The following is a 24,295-nucleotide window of genomic DNA, read 5'->3' as shown; positions in this document are numbered from 1 at the left end:
TTAAACTCCGTGCCAAGTCAAACTAGGTTATTCTTTTTGAAACGGAGGGAGTAGCAGGAAGAGATTGTGGATAAACAATATCACAAAGAAGTGATTTGTCACAAAAATATGATCAAAAGCACCTGAGTCCACCTTAGTCCAGACCTATGATCCAAGAATACTAGACTGTGAAACACAAGCAAAAGGATTACCAGCAACACAAGCATTAGATTTCCATGTTTGCTTACTTGCTCGATACCGAAGGAAATCATATTTTGTCTGGGCAATATGATCATTATTGGATGGTCGATTAACCTGTGGAGATGCCTGCTTACTTGCTCGATTCCGAAGGAACTCATTATATTTCTTTACAGCAATGTGGTGGACTATGCAAAATATGACATATATCGTGAGTGTATCCAACCTTATGATAATAACTACACTTTCATCGAGATTTTTCATAACGACCTCCTCCTCCTTGATTCTCCATAGGCTGATATGTTCGTTTTTCTATGGTTTGAGATACAAGAATAGCGGAGTCAACGGTGGGTGATGAAACTACTTTGTGACTGGGAGGCGCGGCAAGACGAAGTAGACGAGAGAATAACTCATCAATTGTATGAACCGTAGGACTAGCTAAAATCTGATCACGTTCTGAATCTTGGTCAGTAGAAAGTCCAGCAAGTGTAAGAACTAAAAACATTTGTCTGTGCTCTTGTTGTTTTTCCACATCCGTAGTGATGGGCATCAATGTTTCAAATTCTTCCATGACTGCTTGATATAAAACTAAGTGTGTATCAAGAGATTCAAGCCAACACAAGAAGCAACAATAAGAACAACAAAGTGCTAGTGAATCGAAAGAGGCCACACACGGCTTCACTAGGCTTCAACACTTGTTTTGACTAGAAAAATGAGTTTACAACAAGAACAACAAATGACAATTTTGCTAGTGAATCGAAAGAGCCCCACACGGCTTCACTAGACTTTTAGATTCAACAACACAATGTTATCAAGATTACAAAAGGTATAAAACTTGACTTACAACAACAACAACAACAAACCCAGTGTATTCCCACCTAGTGGGGTCTGGAGGGGTAAGATGTACGCAGTCCATACCTCTACCTCTGATGAAGTAGAAAGGCTGTTTCCGATAGACCCCCGGCTCAAGGCACGAGATACCACACAAACACATAGTGCAGCACAGAAGCAGATTACATAACATAAATACGGCACCCATAAGTAATATAAAGCAGAGGAAAGCAGGGGAAAGCACACAGATTCGTAATACAACATGGAACACGGGACACGGAATCATGACAAGAATAAAACCCCCACCAAGTAATTCCCTACTCTAGGGACCAGAACTGGCCCTAATCCTCTGCCGTAATTCGCGTCCTCCAGACCTTCCTATCTAGGGTCATGTCCTCGGTGAGCTGTAACTGTTTCATGTCCCGCCTAACCACCTCACCCCAGTACTTCTTCGGCCTACCCCTACCCCGCCTAAAATCATCCAACGCTAGTCTCTCACACCTACGGACCGGGGCATCCATGCTCCTCCTTTTCACGTGTCCGAACCATCTCAATCGTGCTTCCCGCATCTTGCACTCCACTGAAGTCACACCAACCTTCTCCCGGATAGTCTCATTCCGAACTCTATCCCCTCTAGTCAGTCCACACATCCAGCGCAACATCTGCATTTCTGCCACCTTCATTTTTTGGATGTGGGAGTTCTTAACTGGCCAACACTCCGCTCTATACAACAAGGCCGGACGGACTACCACCCTGTAGAATTTGCCTTTAAGCTTGGGCGGCACCTTCTTATCACACAGCACCCTCGACGCGAGTTTCCACTTCATCCATCCCGCCCCAATACGGTGCGAGACATCCTCGTCAATCTCACCGTTACTCTGGATCACGGACCCAAGATACTTGAACTTGTCCCTCTTACATACCTCCTGAGCTTCCAGCTTCACTACTACCTCATTCTCCCGCCTCACGTCATCAAACTTGCATTCCACATACTCTGTCTTGCTTCTGCTCACCCTGAACCCTTTAGACTCAAGAGTTCGCCTCCACACCTCTAATTTGTCATTCACACCCCCTCGGGTCTCATCTATCAGAACTACATCGTCTGCAAAAAGCATACACCACGGCACCTCCCCTTGAATACGCCGCGTCAACACATCCATCACCAACGCAAACAAAAAGGGACTAAGAGTAGATCCCTGATGCAATCCTGTCAGGACAGTGAAATGCTCCGAGTCTCCTCCCGCCGTCCTCACCTGGGTTTTCGCTCCATCATACATATCCTTAATTACTCTGATATATGCCAGCGGTACCCTACTCACCTCCAAGCATCTCCAAAGCACCTCCCTGGGGACTTTGTCGTAAGCCTTCTCCAGGTCGATAAACACCATGTGCAGATCCTTCTTCCTCTCCCTATACTGCTCCACCAACCTCCGTACCAGGTGGATTGCCTCCGTCGTCGAGCGGCCGGGCATAAATCCGAACTGGTTCTCCGAAATAGACACTATCCGTCTCAGCCTCACCTCGACCACTCTCTCCCAGATCTTCATCGAGTGACTCAATAACTTAATCCCTCTATAGTTATCGCAACTCTGAATGTCCCCCTTATTCTTATAGAGAGGGATCATGGTACTCCACCTCCACGCCTCGGGCATCTTTGCCGTCCTGAAAATTTCATTAAACAATCCAGTCAACCACCTTACACCAGCCTCTCCAACGAACTTCCAAAACTCCACCGGTATCTCATCCGGCCCCGTCGCCCTACCCCTTTCGCATCCTGCGGACAGCCTGTCTAACCTCTTCTACCTTAAAACGTCTACAATAGCTAAAATCCCGACACTCCTCTGAATGCTCCAGTTCCCCTAACACAATAGCGCTATCCCCTTCGTCATTCAAGAGCCCATGAAAATACGACTGCCATCTCTTCTTGATGTGGCCGTCCTCCACCAACACTCTACCGTCCTCCCCCTTAATGCACCTCACCTGATCGAGGTCACGACCCTTCCTCTCCCTAGCCTTAGCGAGTCTAAACAACTTTTTCTCCCCTCCTTTCCCATGTAACCCTGCATACAAGCTCTCAAAAGCGGCCGTCTTAGCAGCCGTGACTGCTGACTTCGCCTCCTTCTTCGCTAGCTTGTACTCTTTCCTGTACACCCGCTTCTCCTCTTCGTCCTTACTTTCCACCAACTTAGCATACGCCCCTTTCTTGGTCCCCACTTTCTTCTCCACTTCTCTAAGAACCCTAACAATGAGAAATGACCCTAAGACTAATGAATATGAACACCAAATTCTTACTTGGACCAAGAGGAACTCAAGAACCCCTAGACCCTAGTTTCTTGCCAAGATCCAACACTAGTATCACTCTACTAGTGAGCTTTTTATTTGGGCCTCTCCAAAATGAGAAAGAGAAGTCACCAATATTACAAGTCTTTTGTTTCTTGAATAATAGGAATGAGCTAACTCAAAAATAACCCTAACACTATCTATTTATATTAGTCCACAAAGAGAGATAACAAATGACCATCCTACCCTTGCCAAGAGGTGGCCTTGGAGTGTAAGTTTATTACACTTCAAGGCTCCTCTGCACACTTAAAAACATTTAATCCATTGGAAGACTCAAGTACCAACTCACACACGGCAATTTGCATGAACATAGCTTGGAGTTTTTGTAACTCCCGAGCTTGGCTATGTGTGAATGGTTGTGAACTTGTTGGACAGCTTGGCACACCCGTATCAACTTCCTATAATTTACAGTTTGGTTTTAGATCAAGAGTGCTTTCTGGCGGATTGTTTTATTAACAGAGGCTAAAACTTTCAAGTCGGAAGGGATCCTAATAACTGTTTGGTGAAGTAGCTTGTCTTTGCGGAAAATGCAGATTATAAGGATTGATACACATACATGGCTGCAAGAACACTCATAGTTTTGAGATTCTTTGGCCTTTGGAAATGCTTTGAAAATTAACGTTACATTCGGAGTAGCATGCTTTGGGTGGATTGCTTCCTATGGAGGTTGTTTGGTTAAAGATAATTTATAGAAGAGGGGATTTAACTTATGTGACAGATACTTTTTGTGTGTTGTGAGGGAACTGTTAGTCAGTAGCTGTTGCTCTATAATGAAACACAGTTAATCTGGTCCTTATTTCTATACCTCATTTGTATTTATTGCGCATGCAACAAAGCCTTAAATATTTACTAAAAACTACTGGCAAGGACAGTGTATGGAAAGAAAGCTGAATGAGATTTGGGGATCAATCTCCCTATGCCTTGTATGCACAGAATTGCGGAGAAACAAAAGATGAAAGGAATTGGTTGCCTTCGTATAATTTAGATGCTTGGAGAACTTGTTTTATTGGATTAATTTTCTATTTATTATTATTATATTTCAGTTTATGGACTGCAAATTCAATTTTCGTAGTGGTTGATAGAGTAAAATTTTTTAACATCTGCAATACCTCCTTGGTAGAGCTTTATCAGTATGGAGTCGATTGCTAGCTGGTTAGGAGCTAAGTTGTTGGATAAGTAGTTCCTTGTTTGGTAGCATTCTTTTGCTATGTAAAAAATTCATCACACCTAATACAATGATTGGTTTGCAATTTAGAAATCCACATAAATAATACATGTACAAGTTATGAGAAAATCGACTGACAGGATTAGAGATCAACCTTTCTAACAGATGATTTCGGAACCTTTATCAATGATAAGAAATATGATTATATCTGAATCTGACAACCAGAATACTCAATAGAAATCTGATACTATGATCAAGCATGTCTGACGGCATATCTCTGAATATGATATCAAATAACTGTATGTGAGACCAAGTCTATCTGATGGGATGGTCCATAAATCAATGGAACTATCTGAGTTCCTCACAATGATAGATGACTGTATCTGACAGTCTTGATTTTTGAAGACTGATTCTGAAACTGAGACTGAATCTGAAACTGAAACTGTGGGAAGTAGTCACTTAACCGACATACCCCGACCTACCACAGGTGGGGTCCAACCTGTGCCCCAGTTGGAAGGGTGTCATTATCGCGCCACTAGTAAAGACAACTCTATGTGACCCTCATCTAGCAGGTCCTCAAACGAGAATGGTGGAGCCCTCATCCACCAGGTTAAGCCACCTCATCTACCCTCATCTAGCAGGTATGATGTCTCTCATCCACCCTGAACTAATAGGTGTGATGTCTCAACCTACGCTGGCTACGTAGTTATGGAGCATAAGGATTGCTTCTAAGAATCACACCCTCTACTAGTAGGTGAGATCCCATCCTTGAGCTCGCTCGGTGCTAGTTTCTATTCCCAACTGAAAGACTCAGAACTGAATTCTCAACTGAACACTAGCTGAACTGAATCTTCATATTACTCAAAAGGTCTGACTGAGTTACCCTGAGATCACTTGTTTCCGTATTTGACGGAAAAGATATCGAATCATGGTATCTGACTGACGATACAGAGCTTGAATGGATTACTCGAATCACTTCTGAGATTAGGATTGAATCACTTGAATACTATTAGAATGAGCTGATTACAGGTCTGAGGCTAGATTACTAGCGATATAGAGATTACAGAGATAACTGAGATTACTGAGCTTTATTAAGCTTCGCACTTGTCTGAGGATACATAGTTCTATAGTTCACTGAGTTCTGAGAATCATGGCTCGATTGGAATTATCGAGAAACTGACATGGGCTCTAGACAACAGCTCTATTTTCGGATATAAATATCCCCAAGACTCGACAACATAAAAGTAAGACCTAATCATTCTTCATCACAAATCATTCATGCATCATCACGGTCATCCATTTATCACTACAGTCATTCATCATTACAAACATTCAATCATCATTACAATCATTCGTGTATTATCACAATCATTAAAGAATCACTTCAAGTAGTTGGGCATCATAACATACTTTCCCTCTCAAGATCCTTAGGACATCGCATTAAGCATTTAGGAAACATAGACCTCTATTCATCATCACAACCACCAAAGGGTCACTCCAGGATCATCAACATCGGTTGACTATCATATACTAGCCTAGGGAAGACATGCTATTAGATTATACCCCATTCAACGAGATCTTACATCAAGTACTTCGTACCTATATCGGTCTTGTTATGTATTTGGATATCACTTGATTTGGGGGAAACTTCATACTAACACGTCACTATTTACTTGCTAACCACTTGACATGTATTAAAAGCTTAGCATATATCAAAGAGCACAAAATCTGGGAATTTACAACCGTCATATCTCGACTTGTTCACTAGGGCCTTTCAACAACCATTAGACACGACCGATTTTACACCTACTTGGGGATTTTATGCTATCTTGGCACATTTCACTCACTAAGGCATGCATGGAGTAGCTCACAATTTGGGGTTTCCTATTCAACATACTATAGTGGCCCTTATGCTTCACCTAAGCTCTTTATCAAACCTATGGGGAACGTTCTTCACTTATTCAACCATTTGTACACCCAAAAGTCGTGAACACATCACATGGAAAAACAACTTCAAGAGGGTCTATCACAAACATCACATGAATTTCACATACTAGGGTCAAAGCTCATAAATTTTGTAGGCAAACATAAATCAAAACTCAACAACACATTAAACATCCATTTCAACTCATACAAATCATTAACAACTCATAAACATAAAAATCTTTTAGTTTTAGAAAGGGTTCTTGAGCTTCTTGGATGAAAGGGGCCCAAGAATCAACATCTACATACCTTAACCTTTGAAATTGGATGAACTTTAGTGCTTGAAACTTTATCCACACTTGAAATAAATAAATTCTTGAAGTCCACACTATGAGGAACTTGATTCTTGAAGAAACCTTGAAGATTTATGGATGATTTTTGGAAGATTAGGGTTCTTGATTGAAACCCTAGTTATACTCTCTTGAGAGAGTTGAAAAAGAAAATGATTGAATTAGGGTTTGAATGAGGGTTCCTCATATTTGTAGAGGCTCAAAAAGGGTGGGAAATGACCAAAATACCCTTGCAAAAGCATCCTTTAATTGCTGAAAAAATATACTTGACGCCATCCGTGACAGACCGTCAGGTTCGTGATAGGCCGTCACGAATGGTCGTCACAAAAGGGGTCCAAATTCTTGATTTTCTGCCCAGGGCTGACGATGTCGTCAGAAATGTCGTCAGAATGTGACGACGACGTCAAAAAGGGCATCAGAAACGTGATAGCCCGTCAGAAACGTCGTCACCGTTTTCCAGCTTGATTTCTGGAGTAAAATGGGCATAACTCTTTGCTCTGATATCGGATTTAGGCGAAATTAGGATCGTTGGAAAGCTAATTCAAAGATCTTTCATTTGATATATAGAAAACCACCCATTTCTTAATATACAACGAGTTATGGTCGATTGAAGTTGACCCAAATTTTGACGGTCACTAAAACTTGAATGATAGGAAAGATTTCAACTCGTTCATGAGTTAGGGGACCTCTATGATCTTAATTCATGTTCAAATAGATTCCCACACGATTCAAAGTATTTCATACTTGGGAGGATATTTCTTAAACATTTTGACTCGGATTTTCGCTTTACCAAATACGCTCTAAGGCTCAGACGGGAAGAGGATTTTGTGGGGCATTACACTTCCCCTAGACATTTTACCTCATAAAAGAACATTTCAACATGGTATATGAGCATGCAGAGGTTCTTGAATGAAAGTCTCACCGCCACCCACTATTAATAAGAGTTTTCATGTATTTGACCCATGAAAATGCGTCTTCCTGCATGTGAGGAGGCGGGTTTATGCACGAGATAGTCACATCAACAACTGCGTAAGGAGCCAATATGCCTTTCTCTCGATCAATGCAGGAGAGTTTTCTAGTTGAAAACTAGCAGTTTTGAGGCTTATGAAGTACAATATGATTTATTTGAATAGCTATTTGAGGTAAATGTAATTGTTTTGACTAATTGGTCTTTCAGACTGTGAAATAGGGTAACGTTGTGGTATTAAATCATATAGATGTTGGCATTTGCCTGTGAATTATTTTTAGGTCTGTCATCACCTGTGCTGTTATTATCATTATTTGGAGTAGATGGGTCACAGTTTCCGTTTTAACTATCCCGTGGGTTTAAGAACGAGGCTTATTCCAGTGCATCAATGGTGAAATATTTTTTTGACACATCAGCAGGCAGCTGATGATTAGAGTGTCATGTGGGTATTTTTGTGTTCTCTCCAGAATTTGAAAGTCTACTGCAAATGTTAGTTAAACTCAAGTTACAACACAAGGAAATCTGCTATTTCCCTTTCTGTTTGGTTGTTGGTTGAATTTGTTTTGCTGAACACGTAATAGCCTTTATGAAGATCTAACCAAGTACATCGGTCTTGTTTTTGCATCATAGTTAGAAATGATGATTCAGATGACATTCCTTGGTAATTTCGTATCTTTAAGCAAAACATACAGATTCAGCAGCTTAAAACATCTATTTCTCTGCAACTTCAAATTTAGTAAAGATTTACTATAACTGAATTCATTTTACAATTGAAATCTGCATCAGAACTAAACATGCATCTTTAGGAGAATATTTGGTGAAATGTAATTGTTATTCTCAGGAAGACCTATCTACACAAGTGGCTTGCATGTTATTTTCTGACCCTTCTGTTGACAATAATGCATTGTGCAATCTCACTCCCCAGTTTCCTCTTCTTGATTTATTTATTTACTTTGTTTGGGTGTGTATCTGGAGAGGGGCAGACTATTTTAGTAACACAGTTCTGTAGATCTACCTCAATATTGATATGTATTTGGTTAGTTGTTCCAAAAGCGGCTTTCTCTTTCTATAACTGGTCTGATGAACTAAACTGCTGGTTTTCTAAAAATTTTGTAGTGTGCAGTAATACAACTACCATCACAGACGCTTCTTCTTTCTGTTTCTGATAAAGCCTGTCGTTTGATTGGAATGCTTTTTCCTGGGGTAAGAAATGTTTTGCACTCTAACATCACTTAATTGATGGTAAATTTAATAAGATATTTTTGGAATGATCTCACCGTGCGTAACTTCAACGTAATGCTACTTTTATGTCTTCAGGATATGGTAGTGTTTAAGCCACAGATACCAAGTCAGCAGCAACAACAACAGCCGCCGCCGCCGCAGCAGCTGCAAGCACAGCATCCACAGCTGCAGCAGCAACAGCAACATCTTTCACAGCTTCAACAGCAGCCACTTCAACAGATGCAACAACAGCAACAACAGCCTCTCATGCAACTGCAGCATCAACAACAGATTCCATTGCAACAATCACAGGTTCCTCAAATGCAGCAACAACATATTCATCAATTGCAGCAGCAGCAGCAGCAAATTCCACAAATGCAGCAGCCACAGCAGCAACAACCAATGGTTGGGACAGGGATGAACCAAGCCTACCTGCAAGGTCCTGCAAGATCACAACTAATGACTCAGGGTCAAGTTTCATCACAAGGACTGCCAACCATGTCAGGAGGCAGCTTTATAAATTGAAAAAATCATTGAACTAGCTGTTGTACAAACTGTGAGACGAGATAGTGGATTCCTAAATTGTAACTTAGCATTTGGTGCCTATCTGACATGATATTCCAAGTGCTTAAATTCGTTGTAGGCTCCAGCAGAGAGAAGTACTTGTGCTCCTTCTAGTCAGATTAGAGTGGCTGTAAAGGTATGGGCTTGTGGGCATGAGAGCGTGTTTGATTGCCAACCATTTTTTTATTGAAGCAGTTGTAGTTCAACACGAACATTGAGTTTATTTGTGTTCCAACTTTAGTTATTGACGCCATAGGTTAACCTTTGAGATATAATGATTCACTAGCTTTCACTGTCATTTCTTAATAAAATATGTATCCCTTACATCCTGCTTGCTAGGACTGAGCAACTTTTGTTTTGTTGTATAGGCATGTCTCTTTGGACTTGATCCTACCTATACAAGACCTCTAGCATTCTCTCAATGTTTATCCTGGGAACAAATAGCGAGACTAGCATCGTTTTGTGAAAGCTGACGTGCATCTAAGATTTGACGTATCTGCTAACTACATCTTATAGATAAAAGAATGGAAATTCAAATGCTTAGTCATGCAAATATTAGACCATTGGAAACCCTTCTCTCTCTTTTGAAGCTTCCAATAAAGCCTTTTTAGCTGTGGAAGCAAGTACTGTTCTAATGGAAAGTTCCTACATAAGTGTCGTTGGATCCTTGAAAGAAAGCTTTTCTGAGGAAAAGCTTTTCTGAGGATGTGTAGTTCAAGTTGAGCCAGAGGCTATAAATAGATTGCAAAACTATATAACGAGAGATGGTGGTCTGGTTACTTGGATGCCTTAACATTCCACTCATGCGACTAATATACAACCACAACGAATTAATGCAAAGTGTAACAATTCATGCGTATTTGGTTGTTGAATTTCAAAAGTTTGGTTGTGAAGCTAGGGAAATCTTAAATCGAAATGAGAGTAGAAAGTTAGAACGTAATAAAATGGCGAGTTCAAAATTTAACTATGCTTTTTGGGTAAAAACTAAGGGGATAAAATTATGAGATCACAAGCTTTCAACCAAAACGGGCAGATAACCTGGCATTGGGCTTGGGCCACTACAAGTGATCCTTTGTAATAACGCAAACTTCCGCGAGGATACTAGTGCTTAAGGGAGGCGAGTGAATAGATCCATGCACCATTGTTGATTGATCTTAAAAAGGGGTTTGTAAATGGCACATTGGAATAGGGCCACAAAACGACGAGTTCTGGCTTCAATTGTGCAGGTGCTTTTTGGATTAAAATTTAAGGGAACAAATATTAAGGTCCAAGAGGTTGAATTTGAGCAGCATAATGTCGGGGGTAGTTGGTCCTGGACTATAATGCATAGTTAAGGACAAAAACAATCCAAAGAAGGTTTTATATAATCAATACCAGCTCGTGGCAGTTAAGACTACACTTACATTAAGGATGGTGTTTGAGGGAAGTTTCTTTTTTAAAGAAAAAAAAAATTAATCTTGATTGGAACTTTATGTTTGTGTACACGTGAGATTTTAAGAATTAGCTGCGAATTTTACCATAAGATTATTTGTCAAAATCAAATGAGGCAAATAATCTACACCTATATAAAAGACTAATATTATCATATCATAACAAGTTTGGCACAAGATGTAGAATAGTGACAACTGGACAAGAAAATTCAACTCCTCTTGAGAACAAAACTACAAAATAACACCTCTGATGCGAAAATGAATTTAAGAAATCGAACTAAAAACTAAGCTGCACTAAAGCTATACTAAATAAAACTAAAAGACATTTCCATTGATAAACTTTAAAATCGTTACATCAACATAATATATACTAAGAACTCCAGCTAGCATGGGTCCGAAGAAACTACAACAATAAAAATTAAGGCAAAATGCATAATTAAAGAACAACATTTATGAGGTTTGAATGTAATTAACAATTTTTTTTAGCTTTAGCAGTGTTCTTCCGGATGTGCTAAATGTTCCATGGAGCAGAATTCAAAATATGCTTTAATTGCCTAAATTATATTAAAAAAATAGTCTGTAACAATAGAGTGCAGTTATACTCCTGCCGATTCTCACTTGCATTCAATAAAACATCAACACCAAATAGGAAGGATAGGGTCCCATAAAACTGGCTTATAAACTTCAACAAAGAATGAAGTACAATCACCTCTTTAATTTCAACATCAACTCACAAAGTAACCTTTCAAAATAGAGTAGTACTTCTGCAGTACGGCCATACTCACACAATATGATATAAATTTCCGCCACATCCAAATTATACTTCTATCAAACAATGTAATATTAGGAACTTCTCCAAAATTCACTTCTCGTGAAGCTCCCATTATGATAAAATCTGATGCCATAGTGAAATTGCCCCAACTACATAAAATAGAAAAGACAAATGTTAAAGGGAGAAAACTTTTATTCGACTAAAATCAATAACCCATCATGTTTCATTATAACTACTGAAGTAGTCTTGATTCTCAGATAGGAGCCACCGTTCACTCCACACACATGAAAAAACTCGTGTAATATTTGAAATGCACTATCATTAACATTACAAAACACAGTTGTAACGTCAAATTCTTTATCAACAAATAAAAGTGAAGTAACTCCACCTTTCGGAGTCCCTAAATTTCTTATAACAACATGATCATCACAATATTTGGCAAACATGCAAATGGCCTCTTCCATCAACCAGTGTTCTAAATACTTTGTCCATGAAGAAGATCAATTTTGTTCTCATATTTAGAGCATTCTACAATGTAAAAATCATAATAGCTAGATCTTTTTATGATGGTTTTCACTGTCTAGACCCAACCGTGTCACACCTCGATTCTAAGTATAGGCGAGACCAGCACTTGATGCCTTAGTTCTTTTGAGCAAATCAGCTACATGCATGATTCATAACACATGGGGAAGAATGACATAAATCCAAATCATAAATAACTCATTTTAAACGAAAGAGATTTCCATTCATAAGATTTCAAAGAAATATCCAATAACAATACAATAATTTTCAAGTTTACATTATTGAAAATTCTAGATCCATCTAATCATTTGTCATGACCCAACTTCTCAGGTCATGATGACGCCTACCATAACCCACTAGTAGGCAAGCCAACTCATAAGCCGGAACGGCTAGTAACAGGCTACTCAATATTATAAGGAAAAGAATGCGGAATATATGAAATAAAGATCAATATGTAGAAGAATCCCAAACCTGGTGGTATCAGTACAAGAGCTTCTAATATAAAAATATTACAAAAGTGAAATGTCGAGAAATACAATGATACAACTTATTTCCGAATACAACTTAGAGACTAGTCTAATACATAAGGGATAGAGGGATAAGTAATGCTCCGAATGTCAGGAGCTCACTCTAAGTCTCCGAACCAAGGCTGCTTCGGACGATGCACACATCAACGACGATAACCCATACTATGATCTGTAGGCTGCAGAAGTGTAGTATGGTACTTAGTAGGCTACTACCAACTGAACTCCAAAGATAAAACAGATATATACAGAATATAAACAGAATAGAAATTACACCCAAGAATCTTGAAATTATAAGAAAAGTCGATGAGATAATAAGGAACAACTATCATGTTCATGTCCAAGAGTCTAACATAATAAAACCAAGGAAGTATCAAGGTGAACTATCCTATTCCAGCTACATAAAATATACGTCAATGCTATACTGTATATCTCAGGACAATATACATATAAAGAGTGAAAGAAAAATATATATAGTAATATACAAGGCGAATAAATGACTATACTACATGAACAACGAAGGATCATATAGCGATATATACATATATACATATAAACACGAGCTCATCTCAAAGCATAACCCATATCATCAGATTCTCATTTAGACCTTATTATAATACTTATCAGGATTTAAATACTATCATACTCGGGGTTTCTAATGCACATGGTGCATAATAATGCAATCATAAGATAGGAGAGGCCAAAAACGTACCTTAGATCCTGATATCGGATCAATGACCAATCTATCATAAGCTAGCTATAATTATGATCATAACAATGATAACAACAATATAAATAATGACGTGAATAACTGGCTACTCTGGACAACCAAATACCTAGCCAAGCCTATGCGTACCCCAACTGCCCCAGACTCGGAAGGTTCAATCAGCATACAATAACACAAGGCATATTCATCACCCATATCAATGCAACTGTCCCATACCGACTGATAGGCATAGGTGCATACTAGAGATAGGCGATGCACATGTAGGAATGAATGCAAAGTATACAATCAATATCGCAACTCATCATAACTGTCCTTATCAAGACCATTATCATAGCAGTCAACCTCTGTCCTTGCCAGATCTCAACATATCATCAATATATCCTCCGTCCTTATCGGGTATCAACATCATCACAACAGTAACCTCTTGCTAGGTATCAATATCATCACAATAGTATCCTCCGGCCTTGGTGCGTATCAATATTATCACAATAGTATCCTCTGACCTTACCTGGTACCAATAGCATCCAATAGTATCCTTCGGCCTTGCCGTGTATCAATATCAACACAATTACTATGATCAAATAAGATACACTACAATATTCATAAACATACACATATCACCAGAGAATATCCATCTAGTCAATACTTCCCAACTACTCGTTATTAGTTAACCAACCCTTAATATAATATAATCACTAGTTTACTCGTCATCACATAACCTCTAGTTATTAGCTTAAACATTATCCTTCACATAATCCTTACTCAAGGGATAGCAACTTGCCACATTTATTAATTAACCAACATTTGTCATCTAGTCAGGGTTCATGACTAGACCAAACCACCATTTATTATTATCAACTAATCATCCTATATCCGTTAATAATTACTAGACTACACCTTACTACTAGTCACCTAACCATCTTTTATTAACTGATACCATTCATTAACTAACCATCGTTAGCTACCATGTTTAAACTAAGAAAGATTCATTAACTGATACATTAGATTCCAAGCCATCAAGTTCTATAGTCCGCTAATAGATAACTAATTACCACATAGCTTAACCGTCTAACAAAATGAGCAGTCATAAGATCATATTTAAGCTATAATTACATTATTTATAAGGGTAAATAATCATGAATGTACCAAATCTATGTATGCCATCACCAGTATTCAATTCGTGGAATAATATGCATCATACCACATTTTCCTCCATCTCATACTGAAGAGATCTGTATACAAACATATACATATTCATAAACTGTAATCACATCATTTATAATGATAAACAGTTCTCGACTATTCAATCAATATCATAACACGTCCCTTAGCCCATTAATTTATCCAAAGTAATCGCAACATCATAATCACGGCCTTAGGCAGGAACATATCCATGACTCATATAAAATCATATATATAAGCTGTAGCATATCTCTAATCATCTCATATATATGAGGCATCTCACATATAGAAGGCATAATATCTATAAGCATGTAATCATCTCTCACACACGAGGCATCTCACATCTAAAAGGTATAATATATATGGACGTGTAATTGTCTATAGGATATCTTCTATCAATATCTCATATATCATGACTACGAGGAAATATCACTTCTCTAGGCCAATTTACATATCCAAGAGGAACATCGTCTCTATGGGTCCAACAATCAAGACTAAAGGAAATAGAAACTCTATAGGCCAATCATTAAGTCTAAGAGGAAACAGCATCTCTATAGGACAATCATCAAGTCTAAGAGAAAATAGCATCTCTATAGGCCACATAACGTATCTAGGAGGAATATCATCTCTAAATTCCCAATATCACTTCCACAAGGAGTATCATAACCATAACTCAGAACCCTACAATCCGGGAACATCAATAAAAGTTACCAAGTTATGAAGTAACCTTATTCTAAGGTTTAATAGCCTCATATATGTCTAACATCCACAATTAAGTCCACAAGACCTAACACAAGCTTAGGCCTAAGTGGGCCAAACGATACCATTTCAAATCCACAATTTCCATAATTAGGCATACTATGCCCCAAACTAGGCTAAGGTATCTAGTTCATCTTCTAGATGTTAAGTAAGCCATATTCAAGCCTAAGATAGCAACTTCGACTAGAAATAAGGGTACTCAAGTCATCTCTATCAAACTTACAATTTCAAGACTACCGCACAAGCCCAATAAGGCTAACTATACAAATCATGCTTCAAATGCTAAACCCATATTCCAAACATAGCATTATATCATATCCATGCTATAACTAAGCTAAACTAAAGAGGGATGACAATAGGATACAAAAAGGTTATAAATATGCCATCTTATGGGTCTAAAACCCTTATTTATTTCCCAAACATCAAGAATCAAGGCTAAATCCCACTCATAATCAAGCCTAACATCGATATTCACATGCAACATATACCACACATCATCTATGAAGAAAAGTAGACTGAAGCCTACCTCAAGGCCAAACCGCAAAACCTTACTTCATGCACCACATGCTCATCTTCAATTTCCAATCCTCAAAATGCCATCACATTATCAAAACCATAATCTACTCATCAATATGAGTCTAATGATACCCATATTGCACTATTGTATTTCGAGTCCAAAAATGACACCAAAACCCCAAGTGGGGTCCCATATACGGAAAATGAGTTTTTGAGACCAACCCAATGTTCACACTTGAATAAGGAATCATAACTTTCAAAGAATGGGTGAAAACTAAGCATACTTTGGTCTCAAATCAAGCCCTAAACTAAATTGGGGTTTCAGGTCCAAAATACGAAATTCAAACATGAATTCAAGAAATTCTTACCTTAATCTTGAAGATAATAGCGATACAAGATGATAATTAAGCTCCTAAGTCACCCCCATAACCAATTTTGAGTTATTATACTCATTTTGGGGTTTCTAAGTCTAAATGGTGAAGAAGAAATGTTGCATCTTGGGGACTTTAAATAGACCCTACAGGTGCTCAGATATTCCAATTGCGGTCCTTCGGGCCCATAATCGTATTACTCGCGATCGGACACTCTTGGCCATGATCGTGGTTGCACCAGATGACAGCAAACTCAAAAATAAGTTTTTGGCCCTTGGAACTCATTTGAAATCCAAAGAACATGACCCAATAGTGAATTTTGAGTGTAAACCACATATTAATCCAGTGAAATCATTAAAACTTCCATCGGAGATCATTTAGGCAAAAAGTGGGGCCCACATCTATAATTTTATCATTTTTCATAAAATCCACTCAATTGCCCAAAATAAGTCCTGGAGCCTTGGGACCTAAACCAAGGGTATTCCTAGTCTAAAATTAATGTTTTAGATGCACTGACAGAGTCAGATTTTCAATCCGAGGTTGTTTCTATCAAATGTGGATCCCATACCCATTATTTCTAATTTTTAACTTCCAACCAATTGGTCAAAATGAGGTCGGGTGTATAGGGACCCAAACCGAAGGTCTACCTAGACTAAAATTAATATTCCGAATCTACTGGCACAGTCAAAATTTGCATCCGAGATTGTTTCACTAAAATTTTTTTCCAGTGGCCATTTGGAACAAACAAAGACTTCAAAACAAGGAATTGACTTTAAAAATCCAAACGAACTGCCTGGTAACCAAATCGTCAGTCCCAGAAAGTCATAAATGACTGGGGGCAGCTATGGAGAAGCTTAAACAGTAAAGATAAGCATAATATGGAAAATGACCTGAAGGGTCATTAATATCCACTACTAAAAGAACTTTTGTCCCCAAAAGTCAACAGATAGAAAGAATCTCAAAAGCTTGAAAAGATAAGGTATTGGGCCCGCATGCTCCACGCATAACTTCTTAGATTACCTCTGCAGAAAGAAAACACTTCTAAGCAATTTCACCACAGGTATCCCTTTTTTAATCAACATTCTTATTCTACTTCTAAAATAGCCAAAACTCAACTTCGACCGCTAACTGCCCTCCAACTGAACCAAAAAGGTTGATACGCATAGACTGAACCATAACACACTAATACTATCTCTATATCTGCATATATCTACAAAGGCTCATCTAAGCCAAAAGCAAACCAAGACATGATTCATAAAATCGACTCCAAATCTAAAAATAAACTTCCTTTACATTTTTGCACAAGCTGTCTACTCCAAGCCAGGAGGAAAATCGCTTGAGTCTCGCCCACACAGTCTCATCATGGAGAACTCAAAGAACTGAAGCTGATCCACTGAAAGTCAATAATGCAAACATGAGAATAATAGAGATAAGGCTCTATCTGGGCATATAAATAGAGATAATCACGAAATACAATCCATGCCAATGATGCAACCAGTCCGGATGAGAATCAAACTAAAATCTCGAAATTCATGGTAGAACTACTCATTACTGAATATTCCACTCCAGGATGTCTCATTTACCGAGACTGAATACATACTCAATCCAACTCGAGATTATTACTTCTGCTGAGTAAATCATCCAAAATTCCCAAAAAAAGCTGAAACTCAAGGTCAAAACTAAAATAACCAATACGAGGCCTATGGGCTATCATCTGAACACTAATCAACTATAATCCAGATGAAGTTTAAAAGACCAAATAGGCAACCACTAAGTAGGCTCAACCAACCTATAAATGAAATTCAAACTGAAACATGTCCAAAATAAAGGCTGCACGACAGCTCTACAACACCAAGTTGAAATCTCATTACTAAGGCTTAACCGCTCAATTTCAAATATCTAAATCAAACCTAAAAATGGGTAGGCATTAATGCTCCAAATATATCATACTTCCAAATCGCCATTCTAAGGAGTGAAAATTCAAAACTGTGCCAATAAGGCTATATCAATGTCAACTATCTTAAATCCACTTTAGTATCCATATATGACATATCTGAGATAAATTATACCAAGCCATAGTCGAGACATATCTAAAGAGCAAAATCACCATAGGAATAACCACTAACTGATAACATAAGCAACCAATTCTATATCAGCTGGAGGGAATAAAACATAGCCGCAAAATAGGAGTCATACCAAAGGAAAAATCACTGGCTGAAAATGCATATAACCCACTCCATATCCACTGGAGGGCATGACCTATCCAAACATACTCAAAACTTCTCTAGGCTGAAAACCACACCAGTGAAGGCAAAAACTTTAGCAACTCAGAGAAATGTAACTTAAGCTGGGAAGTAACCAATGCAATACTCTATCTAGGTAAAGAAATAGCCACATGCTCATATCATTAAAGAGAATTACTCCACCAAGCCTCACTAGGCCGAATAAACGCTGAAATGGGGATTTCCAGAATCCACCCTAAAATAACATTATCAAAGAAGAAATACTAATCTCAAAACCAAGGTCAGAGTCATGACCACCACCAAAGAACCAATACCTCAAGCTAAAGGTTTCTAATGTGCTAGTTTAAGAAGAGATCACATGAAATGCCACCTGCTTCTAATTTCCAACTTCACTAGACAAAACCATATCACAATGACAAAGGAGTATCCAATCTCCACACTAATAATAAGAAAATCCATCACGAGAGAATGAACCCAACATACCTATGAGATAAATCCATGACATCTCAATATCAAATATCAAAATCGCTATCGAACAAAGAAATAGCCACAAATAAAGAATGAACCTCAAACTGGTCCATCTCACAAATGAGTTATATCAGAAGGGATAGCCAAAACAAAATCTTTCACAACCCAGGAGGCAAGTTTAAGGATCTCAAACTCAAAAATAGGCAACATAACTAATTGCAAACTCAAAATCCACAAAAACCATGGTAGGTTACTTACCTTCGATACCACAACACATCCTCAAAATCAATCTAATACAGCTAATCAAGAAGGAACATAGTCAACCTCGCCGCGCTAGGGGAAAGAATTATCAAATCGGGCTATATCTACTCAAGACACCAAATAATATCACAAGAAAATGAAAGTCTAACTAGATAACACTAGTCTATACAACTACCCAGCGAGAATCAAATTCATGTAATAATATCTAGTAATATCAACAACGTCACATAGTTGTAGCAATAGGAACAACAATATCAATATCAATATCAATATCAACATATTGAATAGGTGGTACCAAAATGAATATCAATATCATGTACCACTCAATGGCCATAATAGGGCTAATGTGCCAAGATAAATGGGACTCAAACCTAAAACCACACCAATAGAGGAAGAACATTATTATAGATCTACTCCATCCACTACTAAAAGAAATAAACCATGGAGTAGTAACATAATCATGAATTCAATAATAAGGCAATAATGAACGATATAAATTCATCAAGGCATATAATCATCAATGGGTATGAAAACCCTTGCACACATAATAAGATATAAATACGGGAAATAAAAGCACATCAATTGTGGTGACATTTGCAGTCACATTCCTAACACAACCAAACTAAGATCCTAGAATACTTTGAGATACTGGCCCTCATAATCTAGAATGGTTGCCATGGCTTAAAGAACCATACCACACTCTGTAAGTCTGATGGGCTCTTCCCAAATCCTTTTTGGTTGTCACTGAGTACTTCTATATCCATCTCTAACCCTCTAGTTTGATATTCTACTAAAATTATAGAAACATGTGTTAGAGTCTTGTCCGCATCTGTCGATAATATCACATTGTCTTTCATGGATACAATAGAGTCAAAGAATATGTTCAAGATTTATAGAAATGCGGACACATAATAAGGAGTCATGAAGTGAATTTCCTAAAATATCACTGTAGCCTCCCAAAGATAGGTTACGGATGTCTCTGTACCGATACATAAGACACTACTAACACTTAGCTCTTGTACTAATACACTAATGAAACCTAGGCTCTGATACCAATTTTTCACAACCTAACTTCACAGGTTATGATGACGCCTACCATAACCCACCATCAGGACGGAACGGGTAGTAATAAACTACTTAATATTATAAGAAAAAGAATGCAGAATATATAAAATAAAGATCAATATATAGAAGAATCCCAAAACCTGATGGTGTTAGTACAAGAGCTTCTAATATAAAAAAGTACAAAAGTGAAATATCAAGAGAAATATAATGATACAACTTATCTCTGAATACAACTTAGAGACTGGTCTAATACATAAAATCGAGATAAGTAATTCTCTGAATATCAAGAGCTCACTCTAAGTCTCTGAACTAGGGCTTCTCCGCATGATGCACACATCAACAATGATAACCCGTACTATGATCTGCAGGCTGCTGAAGTTTAGTATGAGTACCAAATGAATGGTACTCAGTAGGCTACTACCAACTGAGCTCCAAAGATAAATCAGATACATACAACATAAAAACAGAATAGAACGTACACCCAAAAGTTCAGAAATCATATGACAAGTTAATGAGATAATAAGGAACAACTATCCTATTTATGTCCAAGAGTCTAACATAATAAAACTAAGGAAGTATCAGGGTGAAATATCCTATTCCAGCTACATTCAATATACGTCAATGCTATACCATATATCCCATGTCAATATACGTATAAAGAGTGAAAGAAAAATATATATAGTAATATACAAGGAGAAGAAATGAGTATACAACACGAACAATAAAGGAAGGGATATACAGTAGTATCACAGCATCATATAGATTTATATATATATATATATATAGGTATATATACATATAAACACAAGGTCATCTCAAAGAACAACCTATATCATCATATTATTATTTAAGACCTTATTATAACACTTATCAAGATTTAAATACTATCATACTCGAGGTTTTTAATCCACATGGCTAGACATAAAATAATCGTACATAATAATGCAATCATAAGATAGGAGAGGTCAAAAACATACCTTAAATACCGATACCAGATCAGTAACCAACTATCACAAGCTATCCATAATAATGATCATAACAATGATATCAATAATATCAATAACGACGTGAATAATCATCTACTTTGAACAACAAAATACAGAGCTGAGCCTATGCGTACTCCCACCGCCACAGGTTCGGAAGGTTAAATTAACATACAATAACACAAGAAATATTCTTCACCCATATCTATACAATTGTCCCATACTAGCCGATAAACATAGGTACATATTGATGATAGGCGATGCACATACAGGAATGACTGCAAAGTATATACTCAATATCACAAATCATCATAACTTTTCTTATCATCGTAGTCAACCTTCGGCCTTGCCAGATCTCAACATATCATTAATATATCCTCAGGCCTTTTCGGGTATCAACATCATCATAACATTATTATCTGGCCTTGTCGGGTATAAATATTATCACAATAGTATCCTCTGGCCTTGCCGGGTATCAATATCACCCCAATAGAATCCTTCGTCTTTGATTGGTATCAGTTGTATCACAATAGTATCTTCCAGCCTTGGGTATCAGTATCATCATAATTACCATAACCGAATGAGATACACTAAAATACTTATAAATATGTATATATCACCAGAGAATATCTATTTAGTCAACACTTCCCATTTACTTATTATTAGTTAACCAATACTTATTATAATAGAATCACCAGTTCACTAGTCATCACATAACCTCTAGTTATTAGCCTAATCATTATCCTTCACATAATCCTCACTCATGGGATAACAACTAACCACTATTTATTACTTATCGAACATCTATCATCTAGTCAAGGTTTATTACTAGACCAAAACTACTATTTATCCACCATTCATTATTATCAACTAATCATCCTATATCCGTAATAATTACTAGAAAATACCTTACTACTTTTCACCTAACGATCTTTTATTAACTGACACCATTCATTAACTAACCATCGTTAGCTACCATATTTTAACTAAGCAAGATTTATTAACTAATACATTAGATTCCTAGCCATCAAGTGCTATAGTCCCCTAATAGACAACTAGTTACAAATAGCTTAACCGTCTAACAAGAAGATTAGTCATAAAATAACAATTAAGCTATAATCACATTATTTATGATGGTAAATAATCATAAATGTACCAAATCTATGCATTTCATCACCAGTGTTCAATTAGCAGAATAATAAACATCATACCATATCTTCTTTCATCCCATACCAGAGAGATGTGCATACAAATATATACATATTCCTAAACTGTAATCACATCATTTATAATGGTAATTAATTATCTGCTATTCAATCAATATTATAACACGGACCTTGGCCCATTAATTTATCTAAAATAATCACAATATCATAATCACGGCCTTAGGCCCATACACATATCCGAGACTCATTTCAATAATCATATTTATAAGCCATAGCATATCTCTAATTATCTCACATATAGGAAACATCTCACATATAGGAGACATAATATCAATAAGCATGTAATCATCTCTCACACAAGAGGCATCTCACATCTAAGAGGCATAATATATATAGATATGTAATCTTCTACAAGATATCTTATATCAATAGTTCATACATAATGACTCTGAGGAATATCACTTTTCTAGGCCAATTTACATATCCCATAGGAACATCGTCTCTATAGGTCCATCAATCATGACTAAAGAAAATAACAACTCTATAGGCCAATCATCAAGTCTAAGGGGAAATAGCATCTCTATAGGCCACATAACATATCTAGGAGGAATATCTCTATATGCCTAATATCACTTCCACAAAGAGTATCATAACCATAACTCAAAAGCCACAATTCGAGAACATCAATACAAGTTACCAAGTTATGAAGTAACCTTATCCTAAGGTTTACTAGCCTCATCTTTTTCTAACATCCTCAACTAACTCCACAAGACTTAACATAAGCTTAGGCCTAAATGGGCCAAACGATCCCACTTCTAAGCTATAATTTCCATAATTAGGCATACTATGCCCCAAACTAGGCTAAGGTATCTATTTTATCTTCTAGATATCAAGTAATACATATTCAAGCCTAAGATAGAAACTTCAACTAGAAACAAGGGTACTCGAGTCAATTCTACCCAACTTACGATATCAAGACTACCACACTAGCCCAATAAGGCTAAATATAAAAATCATACTTCAAATTCTAAAATAATATTCCAAACATAGTGTTATATTATATCCGTGCTATAACTAATCTAAACTAAAGAGAAAAGGCAATAGGATACAAAAGGGTTATAAACATGTCATCTTACATGTCCAAAACCCTCATCTATTCCCTAAACATAAAAAATCAAGGCTAAGTTATCCTACTCATAATTAAGCCTTACATTCATATTCATATGCAACATATATCACACATCATCTATGAAGAAAAGTAGACCGAAGCCTACCTCAAGGCCAAACTAGAAAACATTACTTCATGCACCATATGCTCATGTTTACTATAAAATCCTCAAAATGCCATCACACTATCAAAACAATAATCTACTCATCAATACGAGTCTAATGATACCTCTATTACACTATTGTGCTTCAGGTACAAAAAAGACACTAAAATCTCATGTGGGTCCCACATACAAAAAATGAGTTTTCGAGACCAACCTAATGTTCACACATGAATAAGGAATCATAACCCTAAAAGAATGGGTGAAAACTAAGAATACTTTGGGTTAAAATCAATCCCTAAGCTAAATTGGGGTTTTGGGTCCAAATTACGAAATTCAAGCATAAATTCAAGAAATTCTTACCTTAATATTGAAGATAATCAAGATACAAGATGATAATTAAGCTCCCAAGTCACTCCCATGACCAATTTTGCGTTATTACACTCATTTTGGGTTTTCTAGGTCTAAATGGTAAAGGGAAAATGCCCCAAATGCGTCTT

The 24,295-nt window shown here is 37.3% G+C and overlaps 1 protein-coding gene across 1 annotated transcript in view; it reads left to right on the top strand.

Moving 5' to 3' along the window:
- LOC107847306 (mediator of RNA polymerase II transcription subunit 25) overlaps positions 1-9,750 on the top strand; it is a 77,015-nt gene extending 67,265 nt beyond the window's left edge. Inside the window, exons 14-15 of the mRNA XM_047411975.1 lie at positions 8,870-8,956; positions 9,071-9,750. Of these exons, the coding sequence (XP_047267931.1) occupies positions 8,870-8,956; positions 9,071-9,499 (516 nt within the window). The 3' untranslated portion in view covers positions 9,500-9,750. The remainder of the gene's footprint in view (positions 1-8,869; positions 8,957-9,070) is intronic.
- Positions 9,751-24,295: the final 14,545 nt, after the last annotated feature.

Source organism: Capsicum annuum, chromosome 4 (assembly GCF_002878395.1).
Source record: "Capsicum annuum cultivar UCD-10X-F1 chromosome 4, UCD10Xv1.1, whole genome shotgun sequence".
NCBI lineage: Eukaryota > Viridiplantae > Streptophyta > Magnoliopsida > Solanales > Solanaceae > Capsicum > Capsicum annuum.
The sequence above is the reverse complement of the archived record's forward strand: the minus strand, read 5'-3'. Positions and strand labels throughout refer to the sequence as shown.